The following is an 18,652-nucleotide window of genomic DNA, read 5'->3' as shown; positions in this document are numbered from 1 at the left end:
CGATTCCGCGGGAAATTGGTAAACTTGCTTTGTAGTTAGCCGGTCGCCGGGAGAATCTATTAGCTCGATATCGTTTCGTTTCGAGCGCAATCTCCCTGGGCGGCTGGCGTCGCCTTCGTCGGCGTCGCCTCTCGGAGAGCACTCTCGCGCTTACCGAACTTTTTGCCATTTTTCTTGCGCCGGTTCTCGTTAAGACAATTTATATTCTATTTCTGTAACGCGGCAGACAGAGAGTCCGACTTTTCCCGCCCCCTTTTACTTCAACCCCGTCGCCGTCCTCTTTTCCACAGCAGTAGCAGCAGTAGCAGCAGCAGCGGTATCACCCCCTCGTGCTCTCTCGTCCCCCCGCCCCTCTCTCTGTCACGCGGGACTGCGCCAACTTTTTTCATATTCCAATTAGAATATTTTTCATTGATTTAAAGCCGGCCCAGCGCAAATATTAACGGCTTAACACCGCGATAAATTCGTGCTGCCAATGCGCCTCCGGATATATCTCGCCAGTGCTTTTCTCTCTCTCTCTCTCTCTCTCTCCGAGAGGAGAGAGGAGGGTGGGGCAGGGAACGACGACGACAGGCATAAGGACCGCCGGGGCTACCTACCAATGCTAACTTTATGACTCACGAAAACTCTCGTAACATTAATCACCGTGCCGTATATTTGAAATCGATACCAGTTACGAAAATGCCCGATCCCCTTGCCCTACCCCCTCCTCCTCATCCTCCTCCTCCTCCTCCTCCTCCTCCCAGGAGCCACCCCGCCCTCTAACGCCCCCGCTTCGCCCACCGACCGCCCCTTGTTCTATTGTTTTTACACCGGTTTATCGCGTTCCGCACGGTTACTTCGCTTAAACTCCGCTCCCGGAAATATTAGACTCGCAACAACCGCCCCGCCGCCTCGACCAACTCGGTCCCCGATGCCAAACTGCATTCGTCGCCACTTCCGTTCCCGGTTTACTTCCGACCAGATTGCGAGGATCATGCGAATTTACATTTTTACGGGGGGACGCGTCAAACGGACATGTTCAAATGAAGAGCGCGCAGCCGTGTAAATGGATATTATTATTCTGGAGAAACAATTGTTGGAAATGATGCGCGGAATGTTCATTTTTAATAAACTTGCTTCAGGAGCTAGTGTACTATAAAGCTATGCAAACATGATTTCATATTTTCCCATTAAGGCTTTAAGCATTTGATGTTCCAGTTTGTTAAATGGGATACCCCCATTTTGAAATAAATATTGACAGAAGAAGACTATAATTAATCATGTTTAACAACATTATTGTCAGAAACGCTCGGAAATGGGTCTGCTTTTGTTGTGCTTTAGATTCATTAGAAAAAGTTTAATTAAAATCTACGACCCAACCGCTGTGACCCCTACTTGTAACGTGCGCGTACTGTATATTATTACTTGCTGTAACATTCATGACTAGACGGGGGATTTTATGCATTTATGACAAAAATGAGTAGGTGTAATTAAAAAAACAGTAAAAGTATTAGAAGAATTTGAAAACACTATTAAGAAAGAAAATAAATTTCTATTTCACTCCAGCTTGATGCAGTTCCGGTAGAAAATTTTTATTTTGCATAAGGATCTGATATCAATTGATGCGTTACGGAGTATTGTGAATGAAGTCATTGTTTTGTTATTGTACTCACTTACTAGCTATTCGGTGGTCACTGGTACATCTTTGATTACAATTTCGGTCTTTCATTAATTGACAGTGGAAGTAAAATGACAATTGTATATGAGAAAAGAAATTGCAAGACGAGTCTAAAACATCGTTATTTATTTTATTACATGAAAAGGCAACAAGTTATAAATAATTGTAGCATGATCTTATCCGTAACTGTCAATTCACTGGTACACCCTATAGAAAATTACTGAATACAGTGATTTCTCTATATATGTCGCCAAGGCCTCGATGATAAACGTCGCGAAATTATCCCCACTACCGCGGGGTATACCCCGTGAGGTACCAGGAAGCTCGAGAGACCTCGGACGCCGAGGAGTGTAAACATAACACGGCTCGGTTATGTCTCCTGGACGATACACGACGTTGCCACGACCCGTGTTGTTGACATATATCGAGAATTTCAGTCTATGATCTCCCGAGCGTGTTCCACGGAACAATCGGCGTACTTGCGCGTCTCAGAGGTAACTAAATAAACTCGGTAAAAATTTCTCTGCCTAGGGTGGGGATGGGTCGATTTTCCCCAAGTGGATAAAATCTATTGTTAAGTACTGGACGAACGCTCAATAAATACAACCTCCAACTGATGATAACAATACTAGGACGACCCCGTATGTTTTCATGGAACAGGTCATCACCTTTCGAGAAAATTCCAATCTACCTGCGCAGACAGTCTCCAGCATCTGCCGGTGCAATGCAGTTGATCGCGCCGGCTAAAAACCACGTGGCTCGGGTGTCTTCGCGATGATTGATGACCGCCGCGCCGATCATTACGACCCTTCTGTGTCGTTATATATCAATGGACCCGGTAGTTCCGGTAATTTTCGTTTCTGATTTATCTGCCCGCGCCGACAAACGTCTATTAACACCGGAGAACATTAAAATTACGTTTGCGCGGGCGTGAACTTTTCGAATCCCGTCCCCAAAGCGAAACTTTTCGTCAACACGCGTTGCGACATAAAACTCGAAGTTCGCGAACGCAAAAGATAATTGTGAAATCAAAAAACTGGAATCGCGAAACTGGGACTGGGACCAGTGGGATGTCTACCGGGTGGGGCGGAATAAAGAGGTACGCAGTGTGCTTGATAATTACCATAATATGTGTTCCATTTATTAAATTGGAGATATAATACACAAGCGATAGATAACACGTATGTATAATTTATACAATACTTTATACAGATTGTCTCTATCCTTCGCTTAGCGATTTTACCTAAATACTGTACAGCGATGTCGAGATACTCGAGTATGCAACTGAGCGCGTATACGCTGTGTACCTGGCGTTCGAGGACACTGTTTTCGTTCTTTCTTTTTTTTTTCTATTTTCGTCGCAAATTCGCTCGTCCGGGGTTTGATGACAACGATTTCCCCGAGTCCTCGGCCGTTCATACATATTTATACGTGTACGTCTACGTTCCTATTTCTTGCGTTCGCCGGTTTTTTTCTTTCTCTGTTTAAATCAATAGGGTGTTATCTACGTTAACGGGTGGCGCGAAAGTAGCCGAGCGAACCTACGGCCCCGCGATACTCGACTAGCGAGCTCCACCTCGAGTTTGCGGCGAAAACAATCGTCCACGCGATAATACTTTGGCGGGAGAACTTTGGTCCCGTCCCTTCTCCCTCCAGACGTAACTTAAACTCGAATATTTACAGAGGTCTGACCAGTCGTTGGACCGAACGCGTCCGTTTTCCCGTTTTCTTCCCCTCCCCCCTCCCCTCCCATTTCACCCGGTTCTCTGCGGGGAGTATCTACAAAAAGATTCGAACAGGAAACGAAGAGAAAAGAGGAGGATCTCGCACGGGTCGCGAGCCACGTTCGCAAGCCTTACTTCCGAGCCACCCGGTGCGTCTACATCGGACTCTTACTAAATATGTTAAATATCACATTCACGTTTATCGTATCTACAGAATATACAAAGGCGCCTGTCCATCGGATTCACCGGGACGTAGATGGACGAACACGCTCGTTCGACGCACACTCGCTCGCACAGACCCCAGCAGACGTGATTTTTAACGAAAATATTGTTGAAAAAGGGCGACCGAGAAAGTGTTTCAGTAACAATTAACCCTCCGCCGACGAGAACATTTCCTAGCTCATTTCTCTGCGGGCCGAATGCATCGAGAAACGAAGTACAGTAGCGCCTCGATATACGTGCCAGAGATGCGCACGATATTTGTACAAAATTTCATCTCGCTACCGTAGAGTGTGCCCCAGAAGATCTATACCTGATCTATACTTAAAAACATGACAAAATCTTTTTCTTTTCAGTAATTCTTTTTATGAAACATTTATTAACTCATTTTCGATAGTTTCCTGATTAAAATGAGACCAAAAACGACATCCTTCTGAACATATTTGCCCGTTTGATTCGCGATTTAGCAGAACATCGATTTTCCGAACTTGAGGACCCATTGTCGACGGAGGGTTGAACTGTTACAGAAACGTGGTAAATAATTTATTACTAGACTGCGGATTTTCTGCATTTACACGAGCGACGTGCAATTTAAAGCAATACAGGGCTTGAAAGAATTGAAGAGTCTAGTTTTCAACTAGTTAGGAATATTACGGAAAAAAACCAATTCTTATATGACTACCGAGTCCTGCAATTTTTATTTCGCATAAAGATCCGCAGTCTATTACAGTGTTAGGATGTCTAGAACCCGGATTAGCATCGGTACCAGGTCCAGAATTTACTATTCGCTCGGATCTGTTCACTCTCGTCTGTCTCGCAGCATCTTCGTCTCGTTCATTCGCGTCGACTCGCTCGACAGTCTACTCGCATAAGCACGACGTTCAACGGGACATTCTAAGGCAGGACTCGTACCGCCTCGCGACGCCATTTTCTTCGTTCGCTCTCCCCCGATTATTTACAAGTCTGACTAGATTCACGAAAACGGGACTCATTGGCGCGTTTACCACTAAATTACTCGCGAACCGCGACGCTCGTTTCGCGGGAAGGGTTGTTGTCCGCTTTTCCAGGAACGGTTCGATCGATCCTTGTAGTCTCGTCGATCTCCTGCGAACGATTCGATACCGATCGAGCCTCGCGTTACGACGCAGTCGTCGAGACGTGGAACTTGATGCAATATGTAGCGCACGCACGATGCAGGATCCGACAGAGTTCCGCACGATTTTGCTTTGCTCTTGAGTTATCGAGACCGGGGCAAAGAGAGAGATTTTCCTCGATCCTCCGCAGAAAGTTCCACGGTTCGACGATCGTTCTCCGTCGATACACGGTACGCTGCTCGTCGTCGAGCGTACGAATACCTTGGTACAAATATATACAGACGACGCGACGGTTGCTTCCTATGAACATCGAGAACCCGCTTCGAGTGGTCGTTCGAAGACGAACGGAGGAAACGGAACGGAAAAATCCTGAGCATCGTGTCACCGACAGACACTCTTCAATTTCTGATAAGAACCAAGCTCGCCGCTATACGAATCCCTTTCCAGCTCGCGAAAAAACATTCCGGAAGGAAGCAATTCCGAACGCTACGCGAATCGATTGTTCGAAAGGCGGAACGAAATTTTTCAACCCTCGATTCTCTCCGCGCGATAATCTATTTTTGAATAGGTGCCTACCTAGCGTACGTCTCTCTCTTTCTCCTTCTCAATCTCTCTCTCTCTCCCGTCGTCTTTCTTATACATTAATATCGTCTCGTTATTCTTTTTACACTTTCTAATGCCTGTATTGTTGTTCGAGCTCCCTTCTGAGCCTCTTCGCGGCAGTCTCGCTGTTCCCGTCGCCCTCCGTGTCGCTGCAACCGTCCTCACCCTCGCCAACGACACCCTCCACCTCCTCTTGCCGCCTTTTCGCCGTCGCCATTTCGGCCGCGTGCTTTTTCCGCCATTTTGTCCTCCTGTTCTGGAACCACACCTGTAACAAGAGTCCTCCGGTCAGTACGCGTTCCGTCATCCCTCCGAAACATCCCCTAATTCTACACGCCTTTCAAAGGCTTCTACTCTCTTCGGGTGTGTGTCAGACAAATTTTTATTTCTCTGAGCTCAATAGATAAATAATCAAGATTACACTTTCTACACTTGCAAGGAGGGAATATGCTAGGAAAATTATTTCTCTGTCGGAAACTGTTGTACAATCGCGAGAAACTCTAAGTATCCATCACCCCCTTGCAACGGAGTTTACCCCGAACTTTAGGGGTGTCTTTCTCCGTCGCCACTGGAGATATTCGAACGAATCAAGAAGCCAGTGGTAGATATACGTTCACTCTACCTTCTGAATTTTTTCTAGAATTTTAAGTCACGGAATAAGGGTGACGAAAAATCATTCTACGAAGGTGGTTCTCCGACATACAGACGCAGCTAAGGTATTATTTAAAAATTAACTGTTTCAATGCACACGCACCGCTTATGTAGACTCGATATGGAAAAAGGGATGAATTGGACAGCAAAATCGAGACAAGCAGGGGGCGGCTCGATCAAAAACAAGCGAATCGCACGGAATAGGAGTAACAATTTTTAGGAAGCCGTTCGGGGAACAGATTCTCCCAGGAATCCTTTTGCTCGTTGTTTCCCAGTCGACGGGGTTAACGGAAGCAGTAGCATGATTGCGGGGGAGAGGGGCGGTTTGAAGAGGAATCGACGTTTCTCTCGCGGGGGGGTTGGCGATGCCAGCCGTTTCCCAGAAAGAGAGAGAGAGGGAGAGAGAGAGAGAGAGAGAGAGAGAGTCCGGTACAGTCAATCTCTCCAGATTGTCTGGCTTCCTTTCTCTCCGTTATCTTAATTCCCCGAGTGTTTTAATTTTCATCCGAACAGCTATTAACTTTTACGGCTGGCCGTTTACTTTTTAATTCGTTTACCGCCTTGGTGCGCGCTCGCGAGCTCGCCGAGCAAAGCGGGACGAGCAAGCGAGAGCGTCCGCGTGCGCGCGCGCTTATATCTTTAATTTAAGCTCTCGACTTGGCGGCCATTGAACAAGCCTGCGGATTGGCGAGAAAAGAGAGGGGTGGTTGCCGGTGGTTGGCGGAGGCGGGGGTGGAGTTTAGTGGGGTCACGCGGCGCCTAGCACGGATAGAGGGTGGTTTGTGGGTGCAATCGCTACGCTCGAGTCCCGCCGCTCCCCTGACGCCCGTTACGTTAATTAAATACATTGTTGCGGGGACACAGACTCCTGCCCGCGTATTTCGAGCTTTATAGATGTACCACCTTAAGTCGCTGTCCTCTTTCCCACCATCATCCGGCTCTCTTCTTTCCCCGAGACCGTTTCCCTCCGTTTTCATTCGGTCGAATAATAAGTTTGGTCCAATTTCAAGGTTACGCAAGACGCCGGACAACGTTCCCAGGGAAATGCGGATCGCGATAAACTCGCCGATGTTTAGACGAATTTGCATTTTTTTAGCATGAACTGTCCCGGCTCCGGTCGGCGGTCGCATTAACCTAACAGCACTTCGGTTTCTTGGCTTTTTTATGCTCGTTTCATCGATTCGTTCGTGCTTTACTTTTGCTTGGCGCAAACTTTTAGCTGGACACCGTGAGTTGATTCGAGCCACACGAGCTCGCTATCCCTTTTGAGGAACTACTCATTTCATTCTGAAGTCAGCAATTGCCATAACTCGAAAATTCAGGGTGTCCCAGGAAAGGGTGGTTATTCGAAGCAACTCAGGATTTACCCCCTTTTTCTTACACTTTTCCCGAGACACCCTGTACATCTCTGTGCCGAAGAACTTAACGGCACACGTGTTTAAACCAGTGCACGGTTAAATTTACAGCGATTAAATTCTCGCCAGCGAGACGCCTTTTTTGTCTTCTTTCGCTTCAGTGTATTCGTTGTCTATCGTTGCGAGATGACTTGCCCAACCTCAAACAATTAACTAAATGAGCGTTGGAGGAAGAGTGCGGCCGAGTCGTGCAAATTTAACCGTGCACTCATTTGCATCATAAGGAAATATGAAAAGAAGGCCTTTATCACCAAAATTTTTTTTTATTATATTTAAGTATAAAAATGACTGGAAGTAAAAGAACTTCATATTTCAGTATTACAAGAAAAAATAAATTGAGCGTATGCATACTGCTCTGGTGATAGTGACCAGGAAAATCGAGCGTATATATACGCTAATGATGCAAATGGGTTGCCACTACTGTTCCACATCTTCACCGCGAGTCTGGCTCGATATTGCAAAACGAGGGGTCCTGAAAATTGACAGATCATACTAAAAAACAAACATCTCTGCTAGAAGGTGCCAAAAAATAAAGAAATCCAAATTGAAAGGGTGTGAAAATTCTCCAGCTAAAAATCCGCCTCAGCCACTGACCGTGGGTAATTGATAAAACCCGAACATCTTCGCAGAGGGGTGAGCATCCCTTATCAAAGATCGTGTAAGAGAGAAATATTTCCGGGGATTGGGTTGTGGCCGACTCAATGATTCGTTCGATGTCCCCGCACGATATGTTGATCGCGGCTGATCGATCGGACGGTTTTATCGTTCTCCGTAATAAAAAAAGGAAAGGAAGAAGGAAAAAGCTCGACGAGGAAGGGATTGGGGGGGGGGGGGCGGTGAGGCGGGTTAGGAAAATGAAAAAGAAAGCTGGAACTGGAACGGCCAGGGATAAATTTTTATCGGCAGTCCGCGAAGACGGTGTGACACCCGACTCGGATTCTGGATTGAAAGTCCAGGCTCGTTCCCGAGATCAGAAATTCGATTTTCATTTACGAGCGGCGTTGCCCGAGGATCGCGACTCAACTTTTAAGGGACGTTCTTTACGTCCGAGCAACAGTTCCGACATCTTCATTCCCCCAGGTTTTTGCGTCGTGCCCCGGGACACACTGGGGGAGGGAGTGGGGGGTTCATTAAAATCTTTCTCTATCGTTTGAAACGATCGTAACGAGCGAACGGTAGCTGCAACAGCAGCATCAGCAGCAGCAGCCGCTCGTGCTTCCTCTATTTATTGGCTCGTGTGTTCGAGCAACGTGTATAAAACGACGGACGATTCGATGATAAACGGCTTGGCCGCGATTCGATTTATCTTTATCTCGAACGAAACGATTCTCTATCCTCCACACACGCACACGCGCCGTAAGAATTGATTTTCGGATAACGCCCGTGGAGGCGCGCGCTGTTTAACCAGGAATTACCTCTAATTTAATAGACCGTAATGGGGCCAAAACGTGACGCAAGTACCCGATAATAACCCATTAAAATCTCCGCGCTTTACATGCCCTCAAATTGAACGATAACATTAGAACGGCCGATTAAAACCGTCCTGGCCACGCGTAATTGCCCGAAGAAATTCATTTTATTCCCCGCTGCTCAAAACTGAAACGCCGAGAGCCGTTCCAACATGCCGGACAGACTTCCTATTAATCGCGACGGGACTGTACCCCGCCGGAAATTAGCTCAATCTTCTTCTTTTAACAATCTCGCTCGAAAGCTAACCGTTGATTGTAATTTTTCTCAACTGTAATTTAATATTCTCAATTTCATCTTCGTGTTTCGTGCTTGGTAGGCTTACTGTCAATCGTGGACCGAATTAATTTTTAAAAATTGAACATGTGCACGGATGTTCAACATAAGAGTTGAAGAACCATAACGGATCGCAAAATTGAGGATAACTGAAATCACCATTGCTAATCGCGAATTTCCGCTTTGCCGACGTGTAATTGGGTGTCGGTGGGCCCGTGACGAGGGGGCGGATTCTATTAACGAGCATCGGATCGGCGTTAATAATCGCGAAGCCGCAAACCCGGTTCGCAGATGCGAAAAAACGGTAAGCTCGCGACCCCTCAAAAATGGCCGCAGCTGAGTCTGGCCGGCTACAAATCCCGGCCGAAAAAAATGTACCAGCTCTCTCGTCGGGGTCGGGATAATGCGCGAGATTTGGTTCGGCATTTTCGGGATTTTTCCCGGCGAAGAAATATAGTGGTGAAATGTAAATGCAGAGGAAGATCTTCCCGGCGAGTCATTCGTCTTGTTTTTGAACGCATTAGTCACGCAGCCGTTGCTCGCAAACGTGAACGCCTCCCCTAACTCGTGCCCGCGCACCCCTTCGCCTTAGCTGCTCGCAACTGTTCGATTTATTAAATCAGGATTATCTAAGCCCATTACTTTGTCCTGTAAAGCCAGATACAAAACCGCATTTATAACTGCGCAAAGCCCTTATACCGGAGTGTCGATCTCTCTCTCTCTGCCTCCCTCTCTCTCTTTCTGCGCCACCCCCTAACTCTCTGTTTCCCTCTGGACGGTGTCTTTCTCTCCCTCTCTCTCTCTCTCTTCGCGTTTCGTTCATCCCCTCTCGGTCCAGGTCGTAACAGATAATACCGACGGTATCTGATCTCGTTGATATCACCGGATAATTTACTATGCGAAAGATTACACGCGTGACTCACATCTCGATACGCGGATCCAGAAAATTTACATGGACACGCGTCGCGTCGTTTCGCGAACAACCACCCTCCCTCTGCAAACTAGACGCTCGGCGGAATGCAATCTGATCGCGCGACGATTGAAACGCCGCTGTTAATTCGATCGCTGCACGGTCTACTTTCCGCCATTGTTCATCGCAATTTGCTTTGCCCGCAATCGCGAAGCTGAATTTCTGCCGAAGAGAATCGAGCGCAGTCCGGGAATCGGCGCAGAAATTGCAGATATCAGAGCTAAGACACCCTAGATTCGCGATAAGGTAGAGTGACCACGTTACCGACAAAAATAGGCGAAAAATAGTTTTACGTGCCTCAACTTTTCGTTCTTATATGAGAATATTTTGTCGCTAGGAAAGAGCTCATTCGAAAGAGGAAGGTCGGTCGGGTTTTGAAGAAACCGTTCTATTTAACAGTAGGTTTACGGAGTACTAAAAGTGACTATTTTTCGTTGTAGAAATAACAAAATTGTAGTTATTCAGATTTTCAGCCATTTTTATTGTAATAAGTGCTCAAACAAACGAGCCTATTGAACAATTCTTCGCAAGTGCGTCCTTGCACACTTAATAATTGTAAATTTAAAACGTCGAGTCCGTCATTTAGACGGGTTCCGTGAATCTAGTGAAGACTCCGTAGATTCGCGATAAGGTAGAGTGACCACGTTACCGACAAAAATAGGCGAAAAATGGTTTTACGTGCCTCAACTTTTCGTCCTTATATGAGAATATTTTGTCGCTGGTAAAGGGCTCATTCGAAAGAGGAAGGTTCAATCTAGCGCGCGATGGTGATCAACTGATGAGACTATGCAGATATTTGGTAATATAAGCGTTAGAAGTTTTCTGGATGAAATCGAGAGTAGCGCGCGCTAGAAAACATCTTCAGCTACAAATTGAGCTATATTTTCAAAGCTATATTCAAGCAAAAACTTGAAGCACGTTTTTAGCGTCAGTATTCATAATATATCAGTCGGATCAAGACCAAGACGGATGTTAAGTCTGTGTCTGAAGGCTGTGAATGGAAATTATACAGCAGTTACCGACTTGCTGACTCCGCAAAAGTCACGTGACTACCCTTGGCCCTTAAGGCGCGCAGCGAAAGATTGAGGCGTTATTTATAAAAATTGGTTAGCACGAGAAAAAGGGGATATCGATCCCCTATTGGTCTTCTGTATGCAAAAGTTTCGGATAGAACGACGCTCCTTCCTCGGTCGCAGGATTTCCCTTTCAATTCAGATTTTCCGCCCTGTCAAATTTCCCTGGGCGTCGTTCAACGGTGTCCTTCTTCGCGACTTTTACTTTTTTCCTATTCTATTATTCCGCGCTGCTGCGTGTCCACTTTTCCCGTCCGCCAATAAAACCCACCCCCCGGAGCTTCTCCCGTGGAAGAGAAAGACGCAATCGAGGACTCGATGATTAAATCGAGAGCCCCCTCGACTCCCGAAACATCGAATATTAATGACGCCCGAGCCCGGAGAGAGCGAATGGATAAAAATTAAGGGCGACAGTCTGCTCTCTCTCTCTCTCTCTCTCTCTCTCTCTCTCTCTCTTCCTCTCTCTTCCTCTCTCGGTGTCATTTAATTACGCAGAGGCCGAGCGGTGTGTCCGATTCACTTTTCTATGCATCGATCGGCCCGGCCGTAATAAACCAACTGCGCCCGGGCTTTTTATCGGGTTCGCATATCATCGGAAACTACCGGATAAATTCATCGGGAGGTGGATCAATGAGGCCTTAATGAGATATATTACCAAATGAGAGTGTTTATATTGAATGCGGTCGGCGTGGTCGCGGCTGGCTAAGCACCGATCACGCACGTTGCGGATCTAGACCGTCCTCGAAATTAGCGTCGTTATAACAACAAAACAAATGACCATTAATCAACAGCGCCGTCCTACTTCTCGTTCACTCTCGTACCATAATTTCCTTTCGATTTCGCACGCTTCTACTTTTGACGAACCATTTCTAGCGTTCGTATTTCGTTCACGTTTCCGCGTCCAACAAAATGTCTTCCGGAAGAATCTTCTCATACAGGGTGAACCACGAATCGCGACCAGTAGAGATTACTCTGTCATTAGCAGTCCTCCGACTGCGGATTCTATGCATTTATGGCAACAATGGGCAAATGCAGTTCAAAACAGCAGGAAGATTTTAAAAAACGAAGAGTATCGATACATCACTTTCGACGTGTACAAATTGTTAAGGGAAGAAGAGCGTTCCTAAATTTTATTTTGCACAAACATCCGCAGTCTAGTTACGACACTTACCGAATTCGTCTTAAAATCCTCTAACAGATAGGCGCAAAAAGATCATATGCGTATTTGCAAAAAATTGAAGGTGACAAAAAATTTGCTATAATCACGCTAAAGCTCTCTTGAAATCATGCTATATCTGATAAACACATCGGACTGCTAATAACAGAGTAATATCTACTGGTCCGAATTCGTGGTTCACCCGGTACATTTTAAACGGTATGGTTCGATCAGACAAATTTCCACAGATTGTTCGTAACTTGACAGAATATTGTCGGCAAAACTCCGATAAAATATTGTTCCCCAGCAAATGTCTCGAGGACTAACAGTCGCGCGTTCCTCGCGCAGCAATCATTTGAAAGATGACGCAGCGGCGCGGGCGCGAAAGGAACGACGTCAGACGGAGCGAAGTAGACTCGTTCGGCCAGAGATTAATGCTATTCAAAGTTCCCGGAGAGTCTCTGTAATGGATTCAGAATCGTGTCGCAGAATATCCGCCGGTTTCCTGCGCGCCGGATAGCGGAAAAATGAAATTCATCCGGCGCGGCGGCGCGGATCGGTTCTCGGAGCTCGCGCGATGCTTAATGACGCGTGGAAAGTCGTGCTCGACACTGACTCGGACGCCTCGCGCGTCATTGAGCCCGCTTGTCATTCAAACGGCTCCGTTTTATCGGCGCGTCGATAAATTTTTCGGGTCGGCCGCGCTTTCGCGGAATTTCAACGAATTTCCACCTTCCGCGACCCTTTCGCTATCCGAGCAACCTCTCGCGACGCTCTTCGCTTACCCGGTAGAATCCGAATGTAAACATTGACGTCTCCAACCCCTGAAGCAACTTAACCAATTTTACGGATCACGAGTGTTCCTTAATTTTCGATTATTGAAACGAAAAAGCTGCGAGCAAAGAACTGAAAGTGGAGAAACTCGATCGGACCCGGCGCGCGGTGAGTCAATTTAGATTGTTATTGAAAATTGATTGCAGGAGAGAACACGTCGTTCGAATCTCTGCGGCGGCTTACTCCAGCAACATGCTCGATCATAGTCCAACAGCGAGCGCAATAGGAACGACAGGAAAGTCTGTGGTCGGCCAAACAGACGTTCGCAAACACGCAGCTTCGAACCTAGTATCGCCCGCTCGTGTTGATCACTGTCGGTCGCCGCAGCGTCAACAACGAAATCTATGCCGATCGTTAATTTCCGGCTCGCAAATAGCGGATTCGCGCAAACAGGAAACATTGTAACGCGACGGATTACACGGACGTTGAGTGGTAACGCGGCTGTGCGATCCTTCCTTATTATACAACGCTGACATCAATTTCTTTTCATTTGCCACGGAATGGAAGCCGGCTCGAATAAAGCGTAACTCGTTTGCTCTTCAGGAACAAAATCTTCACAATTTAACCCCGCACGAACAACCTGTCGTAAAAATGACAATTCTTCGAGTCCTGTGACATCGGATTTTAACGCTACACCGACCACCGCCGGTCAAAACGACCGGTTCCAGATTTTTTATTTCGCGATTACTGAAATTATAAAGATGCTACCGTGGGTAATGATTAAATAAATATATTCAGCAGAGCAAATAAATTTAATCTCGTCTTTTTTATAAAACACCATGTATCAGTCACTTTTAAGACTCGGTAGGTTTGGTGTTAATACATTTCTTTATTGAATGTGATTTCTATTTTTCGTGCATGTTCGTCGCGTTTTGTTTATAAGGTAAGGTATTCGGGAAAAACGGATCGGTTGTGTAAAGTGAAGCGTTCGGAGTGCAGCGGAGGATCGGTATCGCGGCCAGAACGATCGAAAGATCGGCGCGGGTGCGGGATCACGATCCTCTAAATCAATCGGGGCCAAAGTAATTTCTCGTAATATTACAAAGTGCTTGGAGCAGAATGTTTCTTCAAATAATAAGTAATGCGAGCGGCGAGAATGGCAGAGGGTAGTTGGCTGTTGGCGATAATGCGCTCCTCTGTATTCCGTTCTCGTACCGCTTCCCCATATCGATATGTTTCCTCACCCTTCCCATACACCCTCCCGACCAACCATTTGGCTTCACTCGAAGATCAAATGGCTTCACCGATTCGCGTTATCCCCGATATTCTATTTTTATTTCGGAATCAAATTTCGCGAGGGAGGGCGAACTTTATGGCCAACCGGTTCTCTCTCTCTCTCTCTCTCTCTCTCTCTCTCGTTCTTTCACCGTCGAGAGGAGAAAAAACGAGAGAGAGGAGAACACCTCTACGAAGTTCGCATTTTTCGATGTTCGCGTTGTGTCTTGATTTCCGCCCGTGCCCGAATGAATATTCGATAATGGCGGCACGGTGTCTCTCGAGGTTCGATAGCTTTCGAGGCGCCACGGCGAGTGCCGTTAAAGAACTATCGGAAATTAAAACTTTGTCAATGGCTGGAATAAATTTCTGGTCGACCAATGCTTCCTGCAATCGATGAAAACAATTTTTGATCCGCTGTCTGCTTATTATTTAGACGCGAAGGCGTCTGGTTTATCTGAATCGCGATTCCATCACTTTCTATTAACCCTTAACGCTCAAACATATTGTGACAATATTTCCTACAAAATTGGATCTTCTAAAAATGTTCACAACTCTCTATATTTAGACACGAATCTCTTTTCCGATCGTTTCTCTTGGTTGTTGAACGTCTCGGAGGCTAACAATCGAACGAAATCGAGCGTATCGACGCGATCGAGCGCCCCGGGGTTCTTGTTCGACGCGAGAAACGCCGGAAAGTCAATTAAATAATCCCCGTCGGAACGGAGGCAAATCTTATTGATCACATCTGCGACGCTGCGTGTTTCTCTTTTGTTTCGTAAGCGCGGCGCTGATCTCTGCGAGCCGAATGAATTATGGGGGAAGGGGAATATTAATACGTGTGTACAGTGATACGGATACATTCATCAAATTTGATCAAGGAAACACTCGAGGGTGTTACGGGATTAGTTCGTCCCCTTCATGGAAGCCCGATTTGATCAGAGGAGGATTTTCAGCCTCGACCGCCACCCTCCGCCCCCGTATCGACCCTGTACCCCCTTCGATCGAAGCCGGTTTTTTTTCTCTACCCAGGGCCGAGCTTTTACCGGGGAAAATTGGACAAGCGTTTATGGCCGCGGGAAAGATCCTATCGCGAAATAATCAGGACCGTGACCAGGGAGCTATCGACGCTCGTCAGGTCGATTTTCGAGCATCGATGCGGCCATGCAGGGTGAAGATGCGGAAAATAGTCCCATGTACCCAGGAAATCAATTCTGAGACATTCCTGGATTTTCTGTATCGTTTAGTGATCATTTCGCTAATTAAAGGAGTAAGGTGTTTGTGCAAGAATACTGTCTCTAACCGTTTGACCGGGCGCTCGAAAACAAAACGTACCGAAGCATTCAGACCGTGCAACGTCGGTTCGGATACCAGAGGTTCTACTATTTCGTGTATTAAACACGTAAAAACGATTCGAATTGTGTCGTGTTGGGAGTCGTTTCAATCGGAAAAAAGTTACGAATATTTTAGCAAAGATTTCATAAAGAACCGATTAGACACGAGCGAGTATTGTCACGAGCGAATTTGTATTGTTTCTTACATCTGGAACACGGGGCAAGTGGTATTTCGAACCGAAAGTATAGACGTATATCGACACATTAATTTCCCATTAGCTGCTTGTAGGCACTGCCAGCAGTCCAATAACTGTGCCACCTCTCTGACGGCGGAAGGACGTCCAAAAATTCTGTTTACCCTCGGGATCGGTGCGAGCGCGGTTAGGTACCGTCGAGTCCCGCTAATTCCCGCGGTGGCGCCATAAACTCGTGATCGAGGCGCTGGAAGGTGGCAATATCGGGCGCGTGAAAGTCGGTCTAAACGTGGGAATATATATATCTGGACGGTTCGATCGGGCGCAATTACCCGCGGCGTAAAACGTTACGGGTTAGCGAACGGGTCACATAATGCGAAAATCTGGCGTCGAGAGTTCTCTCGGTGAACGGGTCGACGTCGGCGCGGAAAGAACGCCTATGGTTAGGCGCGCGAAATAAAGTCTCCGGTTGTTATCCGTCGGTGGAGAGAGCGACAGAGAGAAAGAGGGAGAGAGAGAGAGAGAGAGAGAGAGAGAGAGAGAGAGCTCGTAGAATCGAGCATTATGGAGTCAAGTACATGTGGGCCAATTTCGAGGGTACGAGCTGTGGGAGGTGAATGAAGGGAACACCGCCTGCTGCCGTGATTTATCACGCCACGCCACGCCACGCCACGCCACGCCATGCTACGCCACGCCACGCCACGCCACGCCGCCGCCGTACGTACATACACCACCATGATGATACATGGGTGGAGGAAAAGCGGGTAGGAGGCTTTCGCTCGTACTAATTGACGTCATCGATATTGGTATCCGTCGACGAGCAGATTACTCCGCCGTAAACAACTCCGCCCGCCTCTCCCTCCCCCTCTTCCAGCTCTTGAGCCCCCCTCTAGGGGGGCAGGAGAGGGTGCCACCGAAACGGGGGAAGCTCGCCACCGCCACTTTACTACCACCACCACTGCGTAAACACCATCTAAGCCCGCGCGTTCCTTCCGCGCGATTCTACCCTCCGCTATTTATCCCTGGCACCCTACCTCCCCCCCTCGACGCCCGTTCAAACCCACCCCCGCAACCATCCGAAAGCACCGCCACCGGTTACATCTACCAAACACCCCCTTCCCCCGAGCCCAACCCCCTTCGAGCTGCTGTCTCTCTCCTTCTCTAGCTCTATCTCGCGTCTCTCCATTCCCGAGCACTTCAACTTGTTACCCCATCTCTTCCTACCACCCTCTCCCTCTCCCTCTCTCTCTCTCTCTGTGTGTCTCTCGATTCGCCGATACGCCTACGCGCTGGGGTGTCACGGTCTTTAACTCGCAAATGCTGCGCGTTCACTTTGCCGTATTAGATTCTAATGGGAGGGGGTGCGCGGTGCTTGTTTGCCCCCCTCCCCCGCCCGGTGCATCCGCATTCCTTCTGCACGCGCGTATGTGCCCCTGGAAAATTGATTTCCAGCGTCCCACTGCCACCGGGACATCGACTTCGCGCGCAAACATTGCGTTGTCTTAACAAATGAAACGCGCTCTAATGGATTAAGGAAACCATGCCAACCGATTCTCCGTGAAAAGCCGGGCAGAAAATGTGCAATACTATTTTCTCGTCCGAGACATAGTCCTCGAGTAAATCGGGCCCGGAGATGCACCGCGTCTGCGCGTGGCCGACCGATTCTACTAACCGCGCACGGCCGACCTTCGAACTCGATTCTGTCGAAAACGAAACGTCGGACGGGAAAATTGTGTTCTACGTTTTCTATTCAGATTTGCAGGAAACGGCATACTTGCACGGTTAGTTAGTATTTTATTGTACGGGGAAATGTGGAGTAGCTCGCGAGCGAAACACATTTGTACACGTTAGAATTCTGTTCGCCGATATTGCGTCTGTGCTCGAGTCACGATAATGCTATTGATTTATGTATATTCTAGCGCATCGATTTATGCAGGCCCGGTTTTCCAAATTCCAACTGTTCCCTTTATTCTTATTACACCTAGTGCACTAGCGATTGCGGATGACAATTCTCCAGTGCACCTTTCGATCTCGTATTAACCCCTTGCCACACTTTGACGAGTCTGGCTCGTCATGAGAATTTCAGACCAATCGTAAACATTAACATTGCGAGTCAGGTTCGTAGTCGTAATATCATGTCAAACATAAATATCACGAGTCTGACTCGTATTAAAAAGTTCGAACCAAACATGAATTGGCGCTTGGGCCCGAATTCTTCCGAGCTAAAAGGTACGGCAAGGGGTTAACAATAAATATTGCCAATAAGCTTACGTAAAGTCTGCAGGATCTCTCCATTTAATTTGTATGCCAAGAGGTTAAAGGGCTATTAGAAAAATAGCGGCGTGTGACGCGTTAAAAGCAATAGAATCGATGCATTCAGCTGTTCGAAGTCGACGACAATAATTTATTTAATTCCACTTCGAGTAGCTCGAGGAATTCTTTATAACCTAGAAGCGGGTCCAGGAAATATCGTGGTGTTAATTTCGGGGCTGAATTCGTGTCGGCGAGTGTCTCGTAGTGGAACACACCGACACAAGTTTCGATGCGCCTACGAGATAGGGTGTCACGGTGTTTAGCTCGCAAATGCTCCGCGTTCACTTTGCCGTATTAGATTCTAATAGGGGGTGAGAGCGAGCCAGCGAGCCAGGGGGGCGAAGGATCATTCGTTGGTTCGTTCACCGAGCTCTCTCCGACGCCGAAACGAACCCCCGGTCACCCTCCCTCCCGGGACCCCTCTTTTGCTCCGTTCCGGTGCACTTTGCGCGCC

General features: G+C 47.4%; 2 protein-coding genes and 1 long non-coding RNA gene across 3 annotated transcripts in view; 2 read left to right on the top strand and 1 right to left on the bottom strand.

Annotated features, from left to right (window-relative positions):
• The window catches only part of LOC143354397 (uncharacterized), a 532,419-nt gene that overhangs the window by 31,383 nt on the left and 482,384 nt on the right, over nucleotides 1-18,652 (top strand). The window lies entirely within an intron of this gene.
• Nucleotides 1-18,652, top strand: part of LOC143354381 (dipeptidyl peptidase 9) — a 60,156-nt gene that overhangs the window by 15,329 nt on the left and 26,175 nt on the right. The gene's annotated exons all lie outside the window — the stretch shown is intronic.
• Nucleotides 4,794-18,652, bottom strand: part of Hgtx (HGTX homeodomain transcription factor) — a 39,807-nt gene continuing 25,948 nt past the window's right edge. Inside the window, exon 4 of the mRNA XM_076788912.1 lies at nucleotides 4,794-5,568. Within this exon, the coding sequence (XP_076645027.1) occupies nucleotides 5,371-5,568 (198 nt within the window). The 3' untranslated portion in view covers nucleotides 4,794-5,370. The remainder of the gene's footprint in view (nucleotides 5,569-18,652) is intronic.

This window comes from Halictus rubicundus, chromosome 5 (assembly GCF_050948215.1).
Source record: "Halictus rubicundus isolate RS-2024b chromosome 5, iyHalRubi1_principal, whole genome shotgun sequence".
Classification (NCBI taxonomy): domain Eukaryota; kingdom Metazoa; phylum Arthropoda; class Insecta; order Hymenoptera; family Halictidae; genus Halictus; species Halictus rubicundus.
This window is presented reverse-complemented; position numbering and strand designations above follow the sequence as displayed.